The sequence below is a fragment of the Carcharodon carcharias genome, chromosome 21, assembly GCF_017639515.1.
Source record: "Carcharodon carcharias isolate sCarCar2 chromosome 21, sCarCar2.pri, whole genome shotgun sequence".
NCBI lineage: Eukaryota > Metazoa > Chordata > Chondrichthyes > Lamniformes > Lamnidae > Carcharodon > Carcharodon carcharias.
Window position 1 is genome coordinate 62,127,975 of NC_054487.1, and position 23,964 is coordinate 62,151,938.

The window sequence follows — 23,964 nt, forward strand, 5'->3', positions numbered from 1 at the left end:
AATATTCCTGGGTACAACTGTTTAGGAGGGACAGGAAAGGAAGAAAAGGGGGAGTGCCAATATTGATTAAAGATGCATTGCAGTACTGGAGAGAGAGAGGATGTTCCAGAGGGGTCAACAACAGAATCTCTCTGGCTAGAGGTAAGGAATAAAAAAGGTGCAATAATGTTGATTGGTGTGCTATATAGAACAACAACCAGTGGAAGGGATGTGGAGAAACAAAATTTTCAAAGAAATTACAGAGACATGCAAGAATTATAGAGTAATCATAATGGGGGACTTCAGTTATCCAAATATAGACTGGGATAGGAATAGTTTAAAGGGACAAGAGGGGTGAGAGTTCCTGGAATGTGTTCCAAGATAATTTTCTGCAGCAGTATGTTTCCACTCCAACGAGAGGACATGCACTTTTGGACCTGGTTCTGGGGAATGAGTTGGCCTAAGTGGATCAAATATCGGTGGGAGAGACTCTAAGAGACAGTGACCATTGTATCATAAGGTTTAGGTTAATTTAGGAAAAAGACAGGGAACAATCCAGAGCAGGGATAATTAAGTGGGGGAAGCCAACTTCAATGGGATGAGAATGCATCTGAGTCCAGTGAGTTGGAATCAAATGGTGGCAGAAAAGACAGTGGCTGAACAATGGGCCACCTTCAAAGAAAAAGTTTGCAAACAATGTCAAGGTATATTCCCTTGAAGGGGAAAGGTAGGACGAATAAATCCACAGCATCCTGGATGACATGAGAGATAGAGATAAAGATGAAAAGGAAGAAGTGCGCTCACGACAGGTAGAAAATACAATGAAGAATCAGGCTGAATATGGAAGGACCAGAGGGAAAGTGAAGAAACTAATAAGAAAAGCAAGGAGAGAGCATGAAAAAAGGCTGGCAGTGAACATAAAAGGGGATCCCAAGGTCTTCTATAAACATGAAAATAATAAAAGAGTGGTTAAACAAAAGAGTAGGGCCAATTAGGGATGAAAAAGGGGACTTGCATGTGGAGGCTGGAGAAATAGTGGAGGTGTTGAGTGAGTACTTTGCATCAGTCTTTACAAAGGAAGAAGATGCTACCCAGGCTGAGGTGAGAGAGGAGATAACTGGTACACTAGAACTTATGATTGGTAAGAAGGTATTGGAAAGGCTATCTTTACTTAAAATAGATAAGGTACCAGGACCGGATGAGATGCATCCAAGGGTACTGAGGGAAGTGAGAGTGGAAATTGCGGAGGCACTAGCGATAATCTTCCAGTCTTCCTTAGACACAGCGGTGGTGCCAGAGGACTGGAGGATTGCAAGTGTTACACCCTTGTTCAAAAGGGGATACAAGGATAAAGCTGGCAAGTGCAGACCAGTCAATTTGACCTCAGTGGTAGGGAAACTTCTGGGGGAGAATTTTTGGCTCGGCAAGTGGGGGCAGGGCCCACCCGCCGAGGTGTAAAATGACACGGGGTGACGGCATGCGTCCCGACATCACCGTGTCTCATTTAGTTTTCCCCTTCAGCGGGCACACAGCCGACTCAGCTGCATGCCCACCAAACTGTCAAAGCCCTGTAAAGGCCATTGATTAACTAATTAACCTTATTGAGAAAGCTGCCCATCCAACCCTAAGGTTGGCGGGCAGGCAAAGAGCCCAGGCGGCCTTCACATTTTTCATGGCACCTCATCCACGGGCGGAATGAGATTTCATGAATGTTTTTGAAATCTTGGAAACCTTTTTACTAAAAGTAATACACATGTCCCTCTCATGTGATAGTTTCATATGAGGGGACATGCTCTGAAGATTTTTTTCTCCTTTATTAAACTTTAGGCACTTTAAACTAATCTCCCAGAGGCAGCTCTGTGCCTCATGGAGATATGCGTGCGAAAGAGTACACTCCCCCCCCCCGACTCGGAGCACACACATACACACACACACTCCCCCACACCCCCTGTTCCCGCACAGGGAGTGCATAGCATTTCTGGGCATGTGTCACAATGGCTGGGCCTTATTTGGCCTGCCCACGTAAAATGGTGGCTCTGGCCTGATCAGCCAACCCCCCCCCCCCCCCCCCCCCCCCCCCCCGCCCCACCCGCACAAACGGGGGGAAAGTTCTACCCCTAGAAACTATAGTGCAGGATAAAATCAAAAGTCACTTAGACAAGTGCAGGATAATTAAGGAAAGCCAGCATGAATTAATTAAGGGAAAACCATGTTTAGCTAACTTACTGGAGTTTTTTGAGGAGGTAACAGAAGCTTGATAAGGAAGCACTGTTGATGTGGTATGTATGGATTTTGAAAAGACATTTGATAAAGTGCCACACAACAGACTTGTGAGCAAAATTCTAGGTCATGGAATAAAAGGGAAAGTAGGCCCTTGGATAAGAAATTGGCTGAGTGACAGGAAACAAAGAATAGTGATAAATGGTTGTTTTTCAGATTGGAGGAAGGTTTGTAGTGGAGTTTCCCAGGGGTCAGTGTTGGGACTCTTGCTCTTCCTGTTGTATAGTAATGACCTAGACTGTGGTGTGCATGATTTCAAAATTTGCAGATGATAGGAAGATTTGAAATGTTGTAAACTGTGATGACGATAGTCTTGAACTTCAAAAGGACATAGACATGTTGGTGATTTGGGCAGACAAGTGGCAAATGAAGTTCAATGCAGAGAAGTGTAAAGTGATTCATTTTGGCAGGAAAATAATGGGAGACAGTATAAAATAAAGGGAAAGGCTCTAAAAGAGGTGCAGGAACAGAAGTACCTCAGTGTATATGTAAATAGATTGTTGAAGATGGCAGGGCTTGTTGAGAGCACAGATAATAAAGCATACAGAATCTTAGGCTTAATTAATAGGGGCATTGAGTACAAGAGTAAGGAGGTTGTGTTGAACATGTAAAAGACACTAGTTAGGCCTCATCTGGAGTAATGTGTCCAGTTCTGGACGCCATACTTGAGGAAGAATGTGAAGACATTGGAGAGAGTTCAGAGGAGATTCACAAGAATGATTCCTGGGATGAACTGCTGTAGCTATGAGGATAGATTGGAGAGGTTGGGACTGTTTTCCTTGGAGAGGAGACTTGATAGAGGTATTCAAGATCCTGAGGGGGTATGGACAGGGTAAATCGTGAGAAACTGTTCCCATTCAAGAGAACATCAAGAACAAGAAGGCACAGATTCAAAATGATTGGCAGAGGGAGTAAATGTGATGTAAGGAATTTTTTTTTCGCCCAGAGGATGGTTGGAGTCTGGAACAAGCTTCCTGAAAGGGTGGTGGAGGCAGGTTCGATCAAGGTATTCAAAACAGAATTGGATTGCTACCTGAAAAGAAAGAATGTGTAAAGTTACGGGGATAAGGCAGGGGAGTGGGACTAGGTGGAATGTTCCTTCAGGGAGCCATTGCAGACTCTGAGCCAATGGCCCCCTTCTGCACTGTAAAGATACTGAGATATCTGTAACACCTCATGAGTGTAACATCTGACTGAATCTTCACCGTACATCTTTCATTGCTTTCATATGCCTCCCATTGTTGGGTATTCAAAATTGTGGCCAACAATGAGATTTTTCACTGAGGCATTTCAACTTTACCTCTGTTCATTTGTATTCTGGGCTACTAGATAGAAAACTAAGGATTCAGTTTTTAATGCTCCAACCTGCTTGTGCAGCAACAGCCTGTCTATCTATCTTGTTCCCATTAAATCTAACAACTCCATAATTCTATTAGGATGAGCTCCATTGTTGCTATGAATGGCAGATAAATGCTGCATCCAGTTTTACTTTTTACTCGATCTTACTCTCCAGTAAAGAAAAGTAAATCAAGCCTTCGCTGAATACAGCATAGTATTGAGACTGAGGACTAAGGCATGAGGATAAAACTCCTGTCGAATGTGGCTAGTGATAGGATGCTTTACCTTTATGACTGGTTTTTTATGATATTAATGAATTCTATGGATATCAGGGGAATTTAAAAAATGGGCCAGAGAACAAGGGAGATGCTGCTGAAGGAGAAATAAATAATATAATTCGGGGAATGTGAATGGAAATTGGGAGAAAAGCTTGCAACTGCGAAGAGTTTTCCCTCCATTGTAAATGTAGGTGTGGCTGGATCTTGTTTTGGATCTGTAGGCTTGCTTTGTAATACATACAATAATATCCCAGGTACAAACAGTTCACTCACTTGTTAATTTTTAATTGTTTCTCAATAATGTTTTTTCTTCAGCTCTTATACTGCTGAAGACAGAAAAGAAAGACCTGCATTTATATGGCACTTTTCACGACCACTGGATGTATCAATGCACTTTACAGTCAATGAAGTACTTTTGACTTCAAGGTAGAAAACATTGCAGCCAATTTGCAATGTGATAATGACCAGATAATTTTTTTTCTTTTTTGATGTTAATTGAAGAATAAATATTAGTTGGGACACCAGGGATAACTCCCTGCTCCTCTTCAAAATAGTGCCATAGGATTGTTCACATTCACCTGACAGACAGATGGGGTCGGTTTAACATCTCATCCAAAAGACTGCACTTGCAACAGTGCAGCATTCCTTTAGTACTGCACTGGAGCGTTAGCTTTGAGTTTTGTGCTCGAATCCCGGAGTGGGACATTCTGAAATCGATATTAATGAACTTCTTTCTGTTTGCTATTTGATGTGTTCTATCCACAGAGGAACTCAAAGGTCAAACTGTAGTTGAGTTGATGAAAAAAGAAGGTAGCACCCTGGGGCTCACAGTCTCAGGTGGAATAGACAAGGAAGGGAAACCAAGAGTATCCAATCTTCGACCAGGAGGAATTGCTGCAAGGTAACCAAAGCTACTGTGACATGTTACCGCAGGGTAATGAGGGATTACAGCTGTCTTCACTGCTTCACTGTCTTCATGCAGAATAATTTTTTAAACTGGTGCTGTGTGCTTGCCAAACGTTTCATCTTCTGAAATTTCTTACTTTCCTGTCACTGGCAGGCGAGCGCTGTGAGAAAATACACCTGCCATCTTTTTGCAGGGCGATGAAGGAACACCAGTCACTTATAGTTGGAAAGAATTTTGCTGACTACTGAAATCATGATTTTTGGTCATTTCAAAACTTTATTAATAAGTCCTACTCCTACAAATTCAAAATTATTTATGTACTAAAATAATTTGACTTATCCAATAGTAGTAAATAATAAATCAAGTATTGGAAACAGTGATTTTAATTTTCACATGAGCTGTTTTGCTTCTCCCAATCCATAAGTAGTAAAGGCAATGGATTTCCAGTGTATTGGGACATTTTTCTAGAACAGAACGTGTTTCGGAACAGACAAGGGAAAAGGCCATAGTGATGAGGACCAGAATTAGTTAAAAAATGTGCTGGTAAAGGAATGCCTTGCAAATAGTGACCATAATATATTTGAATTTGATATTAGGTTTGAGAGGGAGAGTCATGAACCAACGTTTTAAATTTATGTATGGCAAACTTTGAAGTGGTGATAAATAAATTGATGGCAGTAAATGTAAGCTGTTAATGAACAAAACTACAAACCGGGAAGTATTTGGCATGGTACAAAACCAGTACAAACTGCATACTGTATTTTAACCCATACCAAAAAATACTTCCAAAAGTTGCAGCAGAAGAGATTTATTAAGGATGGAGCATTGAAGGAATATTTTGATACTCCAGGTGAAATCAGAAATCTTTAGCATTCTAACTGAGTGATAATTTAACTTGGTTAGTTTTAAGAATTTTAGGAGTGTAATAATATTTTCAACTAAAATATTCTAAGCATTTTAGCAATTATTTTTTAATGAGACTAAAGGCACAGTCATATTTGAGACAATTGTATGTTACTTTGCGTTGGCTGAGGCATGATGCCTGCTGACGATGTGCTTTGTCATTCTCTTGCAGAAGTGATCAGTTAAATATTGGAGACTACATCAAATCAGTCAATGGAATCAATCTAACGAAATTCAGACATGACGAAATCATCAGTCTCCTGAAGAATGTGGGTGAGAGAGTGGTCCTTGAGGTGGAATATGAACTCCCTCCTGTTTGTAAGTATCTTCTAAATTAAAATTAAGGTATTTTGCAATTGAAAAGCTTGAATTACTGATATTGTATTTGAAATCTAAATGTGACTATTGAAAAGACAGGCATTAACTTTAATTACTCTCTCGTGCATTTAGTAGGGAGACTGTGGCACAACTAGTATAATTATTTAAAAACCCTTCTCTAGCATTAATCTATCAATATAAATATTTAAAACACAACTTTGCATTGGTAATCTAAATATTTTGAGAAAACTGTTTAGTAACAGGTAAAGCTAGGATACTTTAAAAAAAAAAATTAACCATTGCACAAAATTAAAATACCAAGAAAAAAATTTTCCCCCATCGGGGTGGGGGAGTATGGGAGCGGGTGCGGGCAGGTGCGCCTCTGATTGGCAACCCCGATTGGGGCTGCGCCGCCATTTTATGTTGGCAGGCCAATTAAGGGCCGTCCAGCGTGATGTCCGCCAGGAAGGGCTGTGCGCTCCCTGTGTGGGCGGGGGGGATCCCCCAAGCCGAGAGTGCACACTGATCTCCCTGAGGCTACATGCTGCCTCAGGGAGATCGGCTCCAAATTAAAAATTGATAAACAAATTATAGCAAGATTTCCCTGACGTCCCCTCATGTGACACTGACGCATGAGTTGGGACATGTCCTTAACTTTTATTGAAACCTTGGTTAAATATTTTAAAACCCTCATAAAACCTCATCCTGCCCGTGGGTGAGGTTTCATGCTTTTTCTAAAGCCCGCCAGGGCTCCCAGCCTGCCCGCCAACGTTAAGGTTGGACGAGTAGGCCCATTAATGATGTTAATTACTTTTTAAATGGCCTCAATAGGCTGTTGACAGGTTGGCAGGTGCGCAGCTGATTCGGCTGCGCCCCCACCGACCTGAAAATGGAAATGACGCTGGGTGACGTCGCGAGTTCCGCCCAACATCATCCCGCATCATTTTATATGGGGAGCGGGCCCCGGCCCCACTCACCAACCAGAAGGTCCTGCCCCAAACCTGAGCATTAATTTGCTGCCAGCGCGCACTTATTTATTGATGATATAACTGGGAATGAGCTGTCAACCAAATTTGGAATTTGAAGTCACCTAAATTGAGTTTAAGAGTTTGGAATTTCGGTATGATTGAGATTTGCAAGTACCTCTTGGCTTATGAAAGAAAGACCACATATATGAATGTCACCCTATCATGCTCCTCAGAAAGGCTTCACATTCAATTAATTAAAATAAAGTGTAGTAGTTGTCAGCGAGGTATAGTTAAACAGTGTGTGTGCGAGCGTGTGTGTAAACAACAATGAACCCAACTCAAAAGTGACTCACTGATTGTCCAGAGTGCAGTATATTCCAAATGAAGATCATTGCATCACCCATGAGAATGTAGACAAAGTCTAGTAGGATGATGGTGCGGATTTGGGTGCTCATTTATTCACTCCTACTCAGGAGCAGGTTAAATTAGTCAATCTATAATAGCTGGGATTGGTTGCTGTGTGCACACTGCTTATGGCTGCAACTGACTTTTGTTTGATTCTAGTCACTTAGCTTTTAAATTCTGAGTGACTCAGGAAACATTTCAGTCTAGTTTTAAAATATCCCAATTGCATGAATATGTCTCACGTATAAAATGATAAGTCAGCAATCCATGTTTAGATGAGATATTGCCATAATTACATTGTATTCAAATTGAGACATTTAAAACTGTTCCTGAATTTGCTAAGTGCAGAGCGCACTGTAACTGATTTCTTCTCAGTTTCCTTATTTTAAAAAGCAATCTCCTCGGTCAACGAAGTCCACTTACAACATCTATTTTTGATACCATACAGATATGTTTAAAGACCGTGTGGTTATAATTATCATGAACACATTTAGTGCTGTATGGAATATGATGCTTCCCCTTCCATTATGCCCCTTCCCGTGCATTCAGGTGGCATTTTTATATTGATGCTCAGGCCTGAGAATATGATGCTAAGGGGAGACCTGAAACCTTTCCTCCATCCCCCCACCCCTTCAGTGTGCTATTGTCCCCCTCTTGTTTTCCTTCCAGCATGTTATCACAACCTTTTACTGCTGGGAGAGTGTCTTTCAGAGCTGGAAATCTTTTGCATAGTCTACAGATGGGTTGGAGATGTTCAAATCCTATTACTGACTCCTGACTTTTTTCTGCTTTACTAACCTAATCTGGCAAATCTTGCGTTTTATTTGAAAATATAAAATGCTTGCACCCATCCAAAGACTGCTTTCCGGTTAAAGTGCAATCCAAATATTTTTGATGGCACATCATTCCGGCAGTAAACATTGTGGGTGTTCCCACTTCCGGCAGTAAACATTGTGGGTGTTCCCACTTCCGGCAGTAAACATTGTGGGTGCTCCCACTTCCAGCAGTAAACGTTGTGAGTGCTCCCACTTCCAGCAGTAAACGTTGTGGGTGCTCCCACTCCCAATGTTCCAACAGTAAACATTGTGGGTGTTCCCACTCCCAATGTTCCAACAGTAAATATTGTGGGTGCTCCCACTTCCAGCATTTTAGGTGTTCTCACTTGACTTCCCTTAAGCCTACAAAGGAAATGACAAAGTGAACCATTTATGCTGTAAATTATTTTATTTCCTCAGGATACCTGAAACCACTTTCCAACCATGAATCACGCTTGAATTGCTTTCATTGTTGTAATGTTATGCAGAAGTGGCAGACAATTTGCACACAGCAAGGGGACACATAAGTACCTAAAAACTGAAGAAAATGAATGAATAGGTCACAACTAAATGCTCTCTTCCAAATGATCAGCTTTGGTTTTGTTCTACATATTAGTATGGAGCTCACTTCCCAGTGATTCTCACTGACAAGTTCTTTATTCTCCTTTCTAGCTGTTCAAGGCTCAGGTATTATTCTCAAAACAGTGGAAGTGACTTTGCACAAAGAAGGCAATACCTTTGGCTTTGTGATTAGAGGTGAGAATGTTTATATACCTAATATATTGCAGTTTATATTTCAGCTTTCAATTGATATTTCACTCAGTGACAGTAAGCACTTATTTCCTTTTGTAGCATACATTCACAATTTCATGTCATCTTTTGCTCCCATTTCAATTAACTATTAAATGGGCATTCCATTCCTGAAGCAAAATGCATAGAATAAGAAAGCTGGATAAGCTGGCATTTACATAGCAACCTTCACAACCTACTTAAGCATTTTACAGCCAATGAAGTACTTTTGAAGTGTAGTCACTGTTGTAATTTATGAAATACGGCAGCCAATTTGTGCAAAGCAAGCTCTCACAAACAGCAATGTGATAATCACTAAATAACCTATTTTGTGATATTGGCTGAGGGACAAATGTTGACCAAGCCACTGAGGATAACTCCCCTGTTATTCTTAGAGCATGGGATCTTTTACGGGCAGACAGGACCTTGGTTTTAATGTCTCATTGGAAAGACAATACCTCGCTTAGTGCAGAAATCTCTCAGTACTGCACTGGAATGTCAACCTAGATTTTTGTGCTCAAGTCCCATAGTCTTTTGACTCAGAGCCACAGCTGACACTTTGTGTAATGTGTTTCACCTCAAAAAAAAAAGTTTTGAAAGGATGTGTGACTCAAATTATATCACTCTCTGGTAGCCCTTCTATTTATGGATTGCACATTCTAAAGTTCTTTGACTCAAAAAATAAATTGAATTACTTGCTCTCTTCCCAGCGATCCTCACTATAAAGGAAGTGCATTGTATCTAACATGACATTTCCCTGATTCTTTTACTGTGAAAATGTGGAATCTCAATTTTACATTTTTACTATAGGAGTTGTTATTGCAACAGATTTCCTACGATGTTTGGCATGACTTGTGACGTTTGCACCCGACTCGGTGATGAATGAGGCTGTTGCCTTGACAACATGTTTGAAAAAAGTCAGTATTTTGAGTTGTGGTACCAAGAAAGCCAAATGGAATTGATGCAACCAATTTGATTTTATAAAAATAATATAGTATGATGAGGCAGGAGCGATGGAGCTGGGACAAAAATCAATATATTTCTAGAAAATAAGAATATTCATATTAGCTATAGCTGTAATTGGTTCTGGCAGGCCCAAAACAACATTATAATCTACTTTTTCCCATCCCATTGACATGGCATTATAATTCTTGTAGATTTCCTTAGTCCATTTTAGTACAGTAAGGTTGCTTGAAGTGCAGGTGAAAAATTCTCTGTTACAAACAATAAATCTCCCTGGAAGACAATTAGCAATATCTATTCAGCAGCAATCATTGGATAAAGGTCAGAAATAAGAACCCTGGCTGTGTTTCCTATCTCAAGCCTGGAACACTGGGACCAATTATAGTGCTGTGTTTGTAGCTTTGAATGAGACCATGAACTTGGGACCTTGGTCATTAGGGCTCAGCCTACACCTCTCAGTACATTTACTAATGAACCATGAGGGCACCTCTCACAGTGTTTATTGAACAGAACTGTGCCTACAATGAGCAGATAAAACTTGTCTAACACTTAGCAGCCTACTCCTTTTAAGCCTACAGCAAACCAGTTGGGTGCCAGTATATTTTCTGAAATATTTTTGAAGAGATGTGTGTGCTATTACTTCCAGTTGCTAGCAAAGGAAAGATTTCAGCATTATTTTATTCAGTTAAGAGTCTTTATTGTCTGAAGAACCTAACAAAATGTATCTGGTCTGTTTAAGCACAGTAAAACTGTCCTTCTCCCTTCAATCTCATAACAAATACATTAGTGATTTGATTCTACTGTTAGTGATTTGATTCTACTATAAACTTTGTGTCCTGCTCATCAGTCAATGATATGTGGCCCTTAGGTCAGTGACTTGACATATTGGTTTCTGTTAGTCCACACGTTGTTTGAGTTATTTAGATGGTGAGAAAATCCTAACTGGAGTAGGTATTTTTCCCCTCTCAAGTTTCTCTTCTGATGGCATTGACTGCTTTTTGAGGTACAGTTCCACAGCTACTAATAATTCTTCAGCAACTTGCAGAAGTGGGCATTCTTCATCTGTGAAATGCTGAGTGCCAGGAGGTTGTTCAATCTTGGGAGATCTATTTTAGGCTATTTTAATTTTGGCCTTGTCCGACACAAGTATATGCTCTTCCAGCCATGGATAGTCATAATGACAATCAGGAGAGGGGCTGTAATAATTTCCCCCCTTCCTGAAGTAGTGAGGGTAGTTGTTGGCTCCCTTACCCTCACCTTCTCTCAGATCAGTTCACTCTGTACAGACTTGGATGTTAACCTTGAGGCTGCCTGGGTGTCAGTACAGCTCAATTCCACGCTTGGCTGTGCATATATTGTTTAATATGTTGTGTATTTATTTTTCTCAGGAGGAACTCATGAAGACAGAAATAGATCTCGCCCGATTGTAATAACCTATGTAAGAGCGGGGGGACCAGCTGACAGGTACATTTATACAAGTAATCACAGTTATTGTACCTCTACATCAGGTACAGTCTTTCCATAGCCCGTAAGCCAACTGCAAACCTTGTGGGACCGCGATTACAACCTTTGATCAAGTTCAACATTTCTCATCCCACCTGCTGTTTTGCTGCTGCCAATCATTATCCCACTTTTACTGCTACTGCTAAACCTGATTCCCCTCCTGCTGCTTCTGCACTGATGCTGCTGCTCCTAATTGTGATTTTTTTTTCCCCCCCCCCCCAAAGTGACTGCCACTCTTTGGAGGAGTGCAGGATGCAATGCAGAGAAAGTACATAAGACTTTCATGAACTGGTCAGCCCGTTACCTTATTGACTGCACTGTGTAGCCACTAGAATTGAGATGTCATACTATTGGTAATTTACATGAGTTGATTAGCCAATTCAAATGCCTGTAACATTTTATAGCAAGCTTATTGAATCAAATGCTTGCAGACAGCGGTTATAGGAATGAGAGAAGCTGAGTATACTGCTTTAGTTGCAAACAGATGGGCTGAAGGATCAGCAAAGAGAAAAAGTAAGGAATTTTAGAAGGTATATTTTATACAATTCTTTTGACAATGTAAGTTGTAATCTAGGTATTTTATCTGTAGTGCCCCTCACTACACAACTCCTCTGCCAAGAGGACGGCCCCAAAGCCTAACTTATAAATCTGAATATTATCTTTGAGCTCTGAGTAACAGCTGCTTCTGCATTTGCTATCTCGGACACCAGACAGGGACTAAGGGGTGAAAAGGCAACCGAGTGGCAGGACGTTTAAGGAGTAAAATCATAAAATGCTGAAATTCTGTTTCTTTTCCCACAGATACTGCCAGACATGCTGAGCATTTTCAGCATTTTCTGGTTTTACTTTGGATCTGCTGTATTTTGCTCTTGTAGTAAGTTAGTTACCCTGTCTCCAGTTCATTCTTTTATGAATGGTAAAGGACCGATGGATCTTGCAACATTTAATCCATTACCAAGTTGCAGAAAACTGGAGTGTAGAAACAAATTCTGATGATCTGGTTCAGAAAAGTAACTTTAAGTGTATTAAATCCAATGCTGAGTCATAGCTATGTTCATGATTTGATGCTTTTGGATTTTTGTTGGTCGTTCTTACCTATCTACATATATCCATATTTCCATAGTTCTTTTTTTAAAAATGAGCAAATGCTTTATGGTGGGTCTGTGCAGATATCCCTGAAGCAAGTTCCTGCCTCTGGATTTTGATTCTTGAACATTAGTGAATTTTGGACCAGGATTACAGAAATCTTGCAATACACTTTCAGTGAAGTTGGTGATTTCTGTCTGGTGCCAGTTTTCACTGTTGTCCTTATTCCTTAATGAATGGGATTGTTTGAAGAAGATTTTTTTAAAGGTAGAAAATTGAAAATTGTCAGTTAAGTGAGTTATGTTGATAGAAACCAATAGTTGATATGAACTCACGAATGAGCATGGTTTTCTATATATAATATAAATTGGATCCATGAAAATGATTAGACAAGAATTATCTTGCTGAAGTCTTCAGATGATACCATAAACTCTAAGAGGGAAACTTGAACACTTTAGGGCTGTCTTTTGACTGTTTACAGCCCTCCTTCGTTCCCCCCAACCCCACCAATGACCGCATTTTTGAGCAGCGTCCATTATTTGCACTTTTTTAAACATTAGTATATGTTATTGCTTTTATTCCAATTTGTGGCTATTGATGCTCAATGTCTGTAGCACCATTGATAATGATGACATCCACATTGAAAGAATAATGATTTAACATTATCACGTTTATCAAGTTATAATCTAAAGATAATTAATGAGAACTGATCTTGTTGACTCATCATAAAACTACTTCATTTTTGTACTGGCATGCTGTGGTCGTCTTGCCAATCACCCACCCAACCAAAGCAATTTAGTTATGTGGAGTTGTTTTATGAGTATCATTCTGAATTCAAAACCTAACCAAATATATTTAACTGTTCAGACTGTGGCACTGTCATTAACTGTTGTAACTGAAGATTTTGAATTTTGATATGATTTATTTTGTCCTCTAGAGAAGGCACAATAAAGGTTGGCGACAGGCTGTTGAGTGTTGATGGAATTCGGTTACATGGAACAACGCATACAGAAGCTATGAGCATTCTCAAACAGTGTGGGCAGGAGGCAACATTAATAATCGAATATGATGTGTCTGTCATGGGTATGTTGAGTTTCTGAAGAAGCCCTCGAGCTCTTTTTAAAAAAAACCTTGAGCTCTTAACCACTTCGCCTTTTCTTAACAAAGAATCATTTCATTTCCACTGTACCCAACTATGTTCCAATAGGAACCAGCCAAATGTAACAGTATCATCTGCAGGTTCATTCTGAGGTGAACTATTTTTGGTTCCCCTTATGAGATTGCAGGTAAATCTGTCTATTCTCTTTAACACACTTAAGGTTTGTTCAAATCATTGTCCTAAATGAGAGTGTAATGCATCTAAAATATCGTAATTTCCAAAAGCATATGTTTTATATAACAACTATCATTCTTTATCTGACAATTACACCTGGAAGTTACCAAAGTAGATTTGAACTGGTTTGGTTATTCTTTAAATGAAATATAATTACATATCTCTACATAAATAATTCATATGTAAATCCTTCATATATTCCAAAAGATCAATCTTCCCTTTTATCCAGTAAACTTTGTTGGTTTTTGTCAGCAATGTTTTAAATAGGTTAATGTTTATTTGCTCCTCTTTTTTTGTTTCTCTCTTTCACACTTTTAGATAGTTTTGTTTATTGTATTATTTTTTTGAAGATTTATCATGACCCTCTATGTATGCACTGTAGTTTGTTTCTGGCTTAAAACTGTCATTGGGAGTCTGGCCTTTAGTAAATATATTCATGACCAATTGCCGTGGGGTAGCACAAGATCATCTCACTGTGTAACTTTGCTTTTTTTGTTAGATTCAGTAGCGAATGCTTCTGGCCCACTGATGGTGGAGGTGGCCAAGACCCCTGGTTCAAGCTTGGGCATTGCTTTAACTACCTCACTGTATTGTAACAAGCAAGTCATAGTCATAGACAAAATAAAGGCTGCCAGTATTGCAGATAGGTATGTACATGGGCTTAATTGACACTGTTATTAATCACGTCATTATTTGATACAATCCCAAATAGGACTTGTAATGTACAATGTAATGTACACATATTTTGATTATAAGTATAGGCACTTGCCGTAGTTAAGATATGTCCTTTTAAACAAGGTTGTAAACCTGTCGATCTGAAATTAGGTTTAAAAGGTTTCTATTATTTCGCCTCTGAGAAAATTCTTGGTTGGTGAAACAGTATTGCAAATTGTTTTGGTTGAGGAAGGGCTAGTCATATTACTGGCTTGTATGATATCTGTGTGTATGCATGCATGTGTGTGTCCCACCTAACGTGTAGGCTACATGTATGACTTTCATATAATTATTAATCAACCTTCCATGGTGCTACGTATTGGATTCAGACCAACTGTAATCTTTAATGGGAAGCAAGGTGACAGAATAGAGGATTATTGTACAAAGGTATGCAGATGCAAAATTTTTAGTTACATATACATATGCAATATTATACATATATATATTCAGTCCAGTTTTAAAGTTCTGCATTCTATTCTTAGTTTTATACAATTATTTATATTAAGATAGTTAGATTTGGAAAATGGAAAAGTAAAGTTGGTTGCAAGATAGGGGGCTCGCTGCAGCCTGGGTTCAGGATCTGCAAAACTGAGCTGTTGACCGCGACTACCGGCTGGTTGTAATTATTCAGCCTGCCAAGTTTACAGAGGCAAGTTTCCATTGTCCATGTAGTCTTTAGGAATTTAGAATGGAAGTTGTTGACACAAGAAAAGGCAGCAAGTGTGTAAGATTTTTAATAAGATGTAGCCATATTTTTATTTTACGTTCAAATACTCAGCTGAAACAGTGTGAAACAGGTTTCAATCAAAATCGGCCCCACAGACTCCTAACATCTAACCTCTGTCTCTTGCTTAAAACCAACCTCTTCGACCAAGCTTTGGTGACCCTTTCTGGCACTTCCTCATTTGTCTCAGCTTTTTTTTTATTTATGGCCTTGGGAATGTTTGACATCCAAAGTGCGTGGAAAGGTTTGTTTCCATGTTAAAAGTGCTATATGAATGCAAATTGCTGCTGTTGAATTAATCTAATCCCTGACACTTTTCTGTTTTTTAAAGTAAATTGTGTAAACATGGTTTGGCTGATGTGACCATGTTTAGTACAAGTGCATTCAGAGTTTGTTTCATATTTGGGTTGCTTAGTACGTCTCATTAGTGTTATGGTTTCTTTTGATTATGTAAGTTCTCCTTCTTCCTGAATAGCTTTCAGTATCTTTCACATTCGGTCATCAGTAGTTGACCCATATTATATAAAATCTACCAAAAAAATTACTTCAGAATAATTAACGAACTAAACAAGTTTAACCCCTCTAAGAATTATTTAATATCTGCAATCATTTATTCAGCTAGGATTTGATGTGCACTGTAAGAAACCATTTTGCTTCATTACAAGAATATTTTTAACAATATACAGCTTGAAATGTGAATATATTTCAGTCTAATTTGCAAATTATGTAAAATATGCTGTGGGAATATCCCTAATTTTATATGGATTGTATTCAGAAAGTTTGTAGTGTTCATTTCTCCATGTTATGTTATCGCAGATAGTACAACAGTAAATTAAACCTCTATGCTATTTGTTGAGAACCAGAATCCCAAGCGGTATCTAGTAATACTCCCAACAGGCTGCATTTTGCAGTGGTGTGACTGTGATTCTCCACAAAATAAACTCCTGGTTGCAGTCATAGTGTTGGGGGAATGACTCATAGACATCTACAGTACAGAAAGAGGCCATTCGGCCCATTGTGCCCCCGCTGGACCACAAAAATTTGATTACACTAATCCCATTTTCAAGCACTTGGCCCATAGCCCTGGAGGCTATGGCAACGCAAGTAAATATCTAAATACTTCTTGAATGTTACAAGAGTTTCTGACTCAGCCACCCTTTCGGGCAGTGAGTTCTAGACTTCCACCACCCTATACTTCTTACCTTAAATCTATGCCCCCTGGTTATTGAATCCTTTACTAATGGGAAAAAATGCCTTCCTATCCACCCTATCTATGCCTATCAAAATCTTACACACCTCAATCAGGTCCCCGCTCAACCTTTGTTACTCCAAGGAAAACAACGCCAGCCTATCCAACGTTTCCTCATAGCTCAGACACTCCAGCCTTGGCAGCAGAGAGAATGGGGGTAAATGATTGGAGTTATTAGATCATACATCTTGTAATTTTAATATGAGTTCTGAATTCAAAATTAAGAGTTTTACTGTTGTGCTTTGTGTATCACAGATAGTAAGTGACTGATATGTAAAATCCGTATACAATTTTAAACCTAAGCAACATAAAGTAATCTAAATTTTCATTTGAAAATGTGGAACTTTCTTTATGACTCAAGAATTAGTACAATTTTTTTGCTTTTTCTTGCTGTATTTGAGGTTAAGGTTATCTTTGGTTATCCCTATGATCTAAAATGTTTGTTTATGCACAGATGTGGAGCTTTGCATGTTGGAGATCACATACTTTCAATTGATGGCACCAGCATGGAGTATTGCACATTAGCCGAGGCAACTCAACTTTTAGCCAGTACCTCTGAACACGTCAAACTAGAGCTGCTTCCTTACCACCAAACACGGCTTGCTTTGAAGGGACCAGAACATGGTAAGTGTCCAGATTCTGCCTGATAAGAATGGGGACGAGAGTTGACAGCTAAAGCACATGTTATAACAAGTGACAGTTGAAATACAATATTCGGTTCGCTTGTTCCTCAATATCTGGCTTGAGGTGATTATCGGATGACTGCACTGTCTGGTTTTTCTAAACTAATGCCCATTTTGTGCCATTTAGTTTACAGCATTGTCACAGACCACAGCTCTGACTGCAGTGGCAGTGCTGAAAGCTAAATGAGAGTCATTGGTGTCTCCATAAGCAGCAGTGCCATGAGGTGAGCTTCATCAGCACTCCTGGAAATAATGCAACCCATGCTGCAGGAAGGATCACTATTTTAGTTTGTCGAGTGGAACAACCCAGCTGCACAGGACAATTCTAGGCATTTTGTCAGGCCTTCTTGAATTTTTGGGAAAGATTTGCAACCAAAATAATGATGTTCCAAACTATAACAAGATAGGATGAAAGTAACTATATCTAAATGATGGACATATTTTCCCGCCCCCATCTCACTACAAATCATTGTGGTTCAGTCTGTAAACTTGGGAAGTTATTGATTGCAACCCCATTATTACGTATTATCACTAGTTGCCGTACAAAATAAAAAATGGCACATGCAGTGCCATGCAAGAAATGATTAAAAAGTGATATATATTTCAGGCATTCTCTACATTTTGTATTTTTAAATTCCTTCTTTTGTTTTCATTTTTATTAGGTTTGCTTTTGGATGCTGAAAATTAACTCATTAACAACTTTTAAAATAGGGGACATAATTTTTGCTTTAATAATGCTGCATTGTCCTAGTCTGTTCAGACTTTTCCTAGTTAAGAGGGAATGCCCAGCAGCCTGATATGAAATTGCAGTTCATGGCTATAAAACAACTAGGTATGTGCAAGATTTCTCTCCATTGTCTCTGGTTCTTTGGAATGTAATAGACAGATTCCAGAGCATAGGAGCCAACAGAATTTGGGATCTGCCCCTCAGGGAAACAATTCTGTGTATATTAGCCCAGGCCTACCACTGAACTGACAAAGAGTGCTAGTATAACAGAAGGTGAGTATTAACAAGAGCCCACATCAATTAATGTTTTGCAGCTCTCTAAAGGACTAAGTTCCGCTTTTAACAAAAAGAAAAGCAAAATGTTATCGATGACAGTTTGAAACCAATTTTATCAGCAGTTTAATTGCAGAAAAAGCGGATCTTCCCTTTCTGTTAAAGAAGGTTTCCAACCCAAATAGAACGGTGCATTTTAAAAATTGCATTAAAATATACACAATATATAAAGTTGATCTTTTTTAAACAGATAATTTAGTATAAAATATATTTTTTATATGGATAAGTAAATCTTGAACAAGTAATTCCTACACGTTTAACAATATCAGTTTTCTTTAGCCTAGTGAGAATGCATTACTTCCTACAATAGAAGGATGAGATCATGACTTCTTTTGACAATTGAGATTCTTGTTGGGCTTTTGTATCCATCACCTAATAGCCACCAATAGTGTTTTGTACCTTAATTCAAACTTAAATGATGTGCAACTTGGAGTTTGTCAGTTGGCAGCCTAGGGCTTGATTTATCTTTTGGAATAAACCTGGAATAAATGTTTGGGTGCAGTTTTGCAAAGTTTTTTTTAATAATTGTTTTAAATATAGTAGGATAAATTCATTGATTCCACGCATCCCCATAGGGAGCGATACTCATAGAGATTGAGGGTCAAAATGTTGATGCTGTATTGCGGTCACCCCATCTTTGGCCCTACTCATTTAGAATGTGGTTCCAAGCGAGGAGTACAGAATCAGAGAATTGATTTTGTTGTATTCAGCAAATTATAATGTATGTAGATTTTTTATTTGATTGATGTAACTGAAATGAGAGAGGTATGGAAAACAATGGGTATATTTTCCTCTATAAAGTGGAACAGAAAAGTTTTTTTCTGATAAATTGGTGAGCAAGATCAACAATGAAAAGAAGCAGACCAAAAAATAACTCGTATTTCCAGATCTGCCATGTGTCTTGCTCCATGATAATAGGGATGAAAGAAAAAGCTTGTTAAGGACTCTAAAAGGGCATTGAATAAAATCTTCCAGCCTTGCTAATGAGGGAATCTGGGTTTGGCGGGGGAACTGAAATTTTAAGCACTCCTATTGGAAGTGGAGTCTAGTCATACTAAAGTGAGAACGGATTATGCTGCTATCACTTACTGTGGAAAAGTAATTAATGATGGACTCATACGAACATATGCATTAGGAGCAGGAGTAGGCCATTTAGCCCTTTAAGCCTGCTCCCCCATTCAATAAGGTCATGGCTAATCTGATTTTAGCCTTCAGATTCACAGGGATGCAGTTGCTTTCCATACTGACTCCCAATAGCAGCCCCACTATTAGTTGACCCTTTCTGGTAGCCACTCCAATTTGGGAGCTTACCTACTCAAATTAATTAATTTACATCAAAAAATCATTCATTTGAATGAATGAGCTGTTTACGACTGCCACATCAGCAACTATTGATAGGTGAATGGGCACATTGGGGGATGGAGCTTTAAGTGTCAGTCTAAAAGATGTGAATGAAATGAATAAGATATTCATACACTCAGATGAATGAACAGCCGCAAATCAGTAACGTAATATTGAGAGGGTGGAATTATGAACACGCATGGGTGGTAAGACAGCTATGAGTGGTAAGACAGCTAAAGTGTTGGCTTTTTTAAAGATGTGAACAAAATATGTAAAATATTTAAAAGAAAGACTTGCATTTCTATAGCGCCTTTCATGACCTCATGACATCCCAAAGTGTTTTACAGCCAACCAAGTACTTTTGAACTGTAGTCTCTATTCTAATGTATGAAATTTACATACTTAAAGAATAAATAAATTCATAACTGATTTGTCAGCTATTAGGTTTATTCATTTCAGTGCATAAATATTTTATTTATGTTGTATATGTTATCGAATTGTCAGGGCCGCCAGCTGAAGTTAGGGAGGATGGTGCTGAGTGGGGGGCTACAGTTGGAGATGACACGCTCAATCAATCAGTCTACAAGATTCTATTCCTTTATCTGTAAAACGGGTTTTATAGCATCATTTTAGGTCAAACTTCTAATTTTACCCACGGCTGAGTGATCAAAATATTTTGCTATAATAAAAGCAAAATACTGCGGACGCTGGAAATCTGAAATAAAAACAGAAAGTGCTGGAAATACTCAGCAGGTCTGTCAGCATCTGTGGAGAACGGAAAACCAGACTTCACATTTTGAGTCGAATATAACTCTTCTAAACAGAAATTATTTACAATTTGTCCTGGTTATGTCCAGGCGCAGGCTGGCCATATGGGAATTTGGGAAATTTCCCGAGTGCTCCCGTGAATAGTTTTCTAGCCCTTTTTGTGTGAGATCCCAAAGAATCAAGTGCCCTTTTGTGGCAGCCAGTCTGTCTTTGGTTATGTTCCAGTCAGCTGTTTGAGAAGGTTACATTGTTATATCATTACGGCTATATTGTAATTGGCCTGTTTTCTGTCATTCTTATTTTCAAACTCATGTTTGGAGAAAACCAGCTAAAGTAAGCTCCAATTTTGTTTGGCAGCTATTAGACATAAAAATAAATTCTTTCCCACAAAAAGAGGAAAATATACCCCATACGTATTAGATGGTAACACTTCAAAATATAGTTATCAACCACTTCACCTTGCAAGGTGAATACCACAGCAGTGCTGGGGTAGGACAATAAGATTTGATTTAGCCCATGCTGTTGAATAGCTGATCTCTCAGTATTGCTGTGGGTTGCTATTGTGTGTAGCTTTTTATATGCATGGGAAAAGTTGTGTGGAAAATAAAAGTGAAAGGTTTCACACAGTGCAGCCTCGCATTGTTATTTCACACTTGGTTGTTTGAAGATCGATTTCAACCTCAAAAATGCGGTGCATTGAATATGGAGTACCAGCCTTGAAATTTCACGGGGCTTCTCCCAATTTCCCGTCATAACTCTTGAGAGACCAGCAGAACCTCAGAGAAATGGTGTAAGCATCCATTTTCAGCCATTTCTTTGGAAGTTTCAGCAGTCTGCCACCATGGTTCCATTGGGAGACCTGGAGAATTCCTGTGACATTTTGGAGACACTGTGTATATATGTCAATAAAAAGGGGCTGTTTCAATAGCTGATGAAAAAAGGTCATCATTCTTTCTACTCAAAACTGCTTTCTCCTCTGTTCGATGTTGCGATCTGTATAATTCTGTTGTCTTTCCCTCTTTTCTGCTCCGTTCTGTCTTTTTTTGTGTGCGATTCCCATCATCCTTCATGTGGACAGTCAGGGTTCAAAGGAGCAGCAGACAACTTGCCTGGGATACTTGTGGAAGCAACAGCAGCAACTTCCTCACCAACCAACCCTATAACACCTACCACCCTGACCATTGTAGGATGACGGCCTTGAAATGCCAGAAACCTTCTCCTCAAAACAATCTTCGTAATGTTCCACACTTTTATTTTCCTCCTGTCCTTTTATTCACCAGTTTTATTTCTTTGGGTTGAAACCACTAATAAAATAATCAGTCGTTCTTTAGATAGTTTTGTTTGAGGATTAACTTGTAATATTACAGCTTAAGTTTACAACTATTGTAATATTATTAACCTTCACATCGCCTGGGCTAGTGTATCTAAGCAATGTAAGACTAGAACAATATGTCTGTTTTTAAATATTAATTTCTCTATCAGTACCAATTTAACAGTGTACACTGCCAGAGAGGATAGATATTGTAAATAATAATTCGGCGTTGGGGAAGATTTTTTCTACAACATGAAGTCAAGCCCTTAAAATATATTTTCTAAAAGAGCTATGATTTCATTAAACACAGTGCATAGACAGAATTTTACTCCAAAATTTAATGGTGGCACAGAAATTTGAGCAACACCATCAAATACCACAGCAGTGCTGGGGGTAGGACAAGATTTGATTTAGCCCATGCTGTTGAATAGCTGATCTCTCAGTATTGCAGTGGGTTGCTGTTGAGTGGAGACTAGACACTTCCCACATGAAAAAGAGAAAATGGGCAGGAGGAGGAGTGGGGAAGGGGCAGGGCTATTCTGGGCTGATTGTGCTCATCCATGGGCAGCAGCACTGATGAGGCCTGGAAGCATTTAGCTCGCCTGTCTTCTCAGTTATGTTAGGTTCTTTCCTTGGAGACCTGGATGATCAGCGTTAAAACTAAGAATAACCTGTAGCAATATTACTCTAATATTTACTGTGGCAATGTTTGTAAGTAATATGTTTGGTGAAGTACATTGTATAAGAAATGAGTCAAAACATAAGTGAACTTTTTGAGTGTCAAAACCTATAACCCTCGCCCCCAAACAGGCCTCTCTCTTCACCCCCCACGCCTCTTCGGAAGCCGCCTTTCGAGAGAAATTCCCCTGCTCAGCAACAATGCAGGGCATGTTGCTGTGACCTGATATGTTAATTGCTGCATGCATGTTGTTGTGCAAGAGTCCCATGATGTATTTCTAAACTGCAACCAAAACAATACAGTTCTTAAAGAACATCCATATGATACAAACCAAGAAAAACATGCCTATCTGCTCTATGTGCCATTACTTAACTGTTATAGAAATTTTAGTCGCTTTATTCATTTCTTTGCCATTGTTTGCATGGAAAATGAGCCACAGATAAATTTAATTTTATAAATGAGCATACAAGACATTAAGCTGACTAAAAATAGCCATTGTGAATTTGCCTCTTTGTGACATAGGTTAATAGTTTATTTGAGCTCCTCTTCTTGGTGGTTTCAATGGTGGCTGAAAGCACAGATATTGAGCAGCACTATGCAATAGCAGTTCAAGTTTTGTTGAAGCCCAGTTTTAACCACTGCAATACAAATGAGCTGGTTAGAAAGTGTAATGCCAGATCTATCCTGAATCAACACTCTTATTTGAAGTAGAAGACTGTAACTAAAAGGATTAATTAATAAGTTCAGTCAAATTTAAGTTTTAAAAGAATAACTTCTCAAACCTAATCAGATGTGAGCAGGAATAGTTCACTGAAATAGTCAGAAGTGATTCTGGAGAAACCACAAAGCAGGATTCCATAATCTGATTGGCCAATACTGTGCTGGCTCACATATGAAATATTGCATGAATCTTTAACCAAAAGCCATCTCTTAAAATCCGCCAGCAACTGTTCATATCAATAAAGGAGTGGAATACTAAAACTACAGCAAACTAGATGTGTGCACTTTCAGTGGAGGAGTCTTACAATTTATAAACCTTTTAAGAGTCAAATAGTTCACAAGAACATGATGACTTAACATAATTTTTTGCCTATATCTTTATCTTTTTTCTTTCCAGTTTTCTCCCTTTCTTACTCCTCTGATTCTGATTCTATTAGTACCAGCAACCTTCTAGTAACTCACCCATTGGTTATTCTACACATAAACTTAGTTAGTGTTAACAGCCTACTTGACCAGAGATGGTACAATAGCAGCCAACCCCCATCCTGTCTGCATCCAACATCCACTTTCTTAACAAGGGCCACTAGTAATGATGAGGAGCAGAAACTATTGCTGATTTCATCCTATCCTCCTACCTAATTTAGCAACATAAAGAATAAATATTTTAGGCTTAAACATTAAACTATATGTGATGACTACCTCAGGTATGCAAAATTCTTTAGTCTAACTCTGAAGGAACAAAGTTATCAGCACTAATGCAGAATGCATCTATACTTTGTTGGCATTTTGATTCTTGCAGTTGGTTGATTTCTAAAAGGGTCACAGATGGTGGGATTCTGTGTAAATCAG

The 23,964-nt window shown here is 38.9% G+C and overlaps 1 protein-coding gene across 1 annotated transcript in view; it reads left to right on the forward strand.

Annotated features, from left to right (window-relative positions):
- Positions 1 to 23,964, forward strand: part of grip1 (glutamate receptor interacting protein 1) — a 111,116-nt gene that overhangs the window by 19,318 nt on the left and 67,834 nt on the right. The window contains exons 3-10 of the mRNA XM_041215951.1: positions 4,641 to 4,776; positions 5,858 to 6,003; positions 8,864 to 8,947; positions 11,332 to 11,407; positions 13,470 to 13,615; positions 14,365 to 14,512; positions 17,007 to 17,176; positions 21,483 to 21,638. Of these exons, the coding sequence (XP_041071885.1) occupies positions 4,641 to 4,776; positions 5,858 to 6,003; positions 8,864 to 8,947; positions 11,332 to 11,407; positions 13,470 to 13,615; positions 14,365 to 14,512; positions 17,007 to 17,176; positions 21,483 to 21,638 (1,062 nt within the window). The remainder of the gene's footprint in view (positions 1 to 4,640; positions 4,777 to 5,857; positions 6,004 to 8,863; positions 8,948 to 11,331; positions 11,408 to 13,469; positions 13,616 to 14,364; positions 14,513 to 17,006; positions 17,177 to 21,482; positions 21,639 to 23,964) is intronic.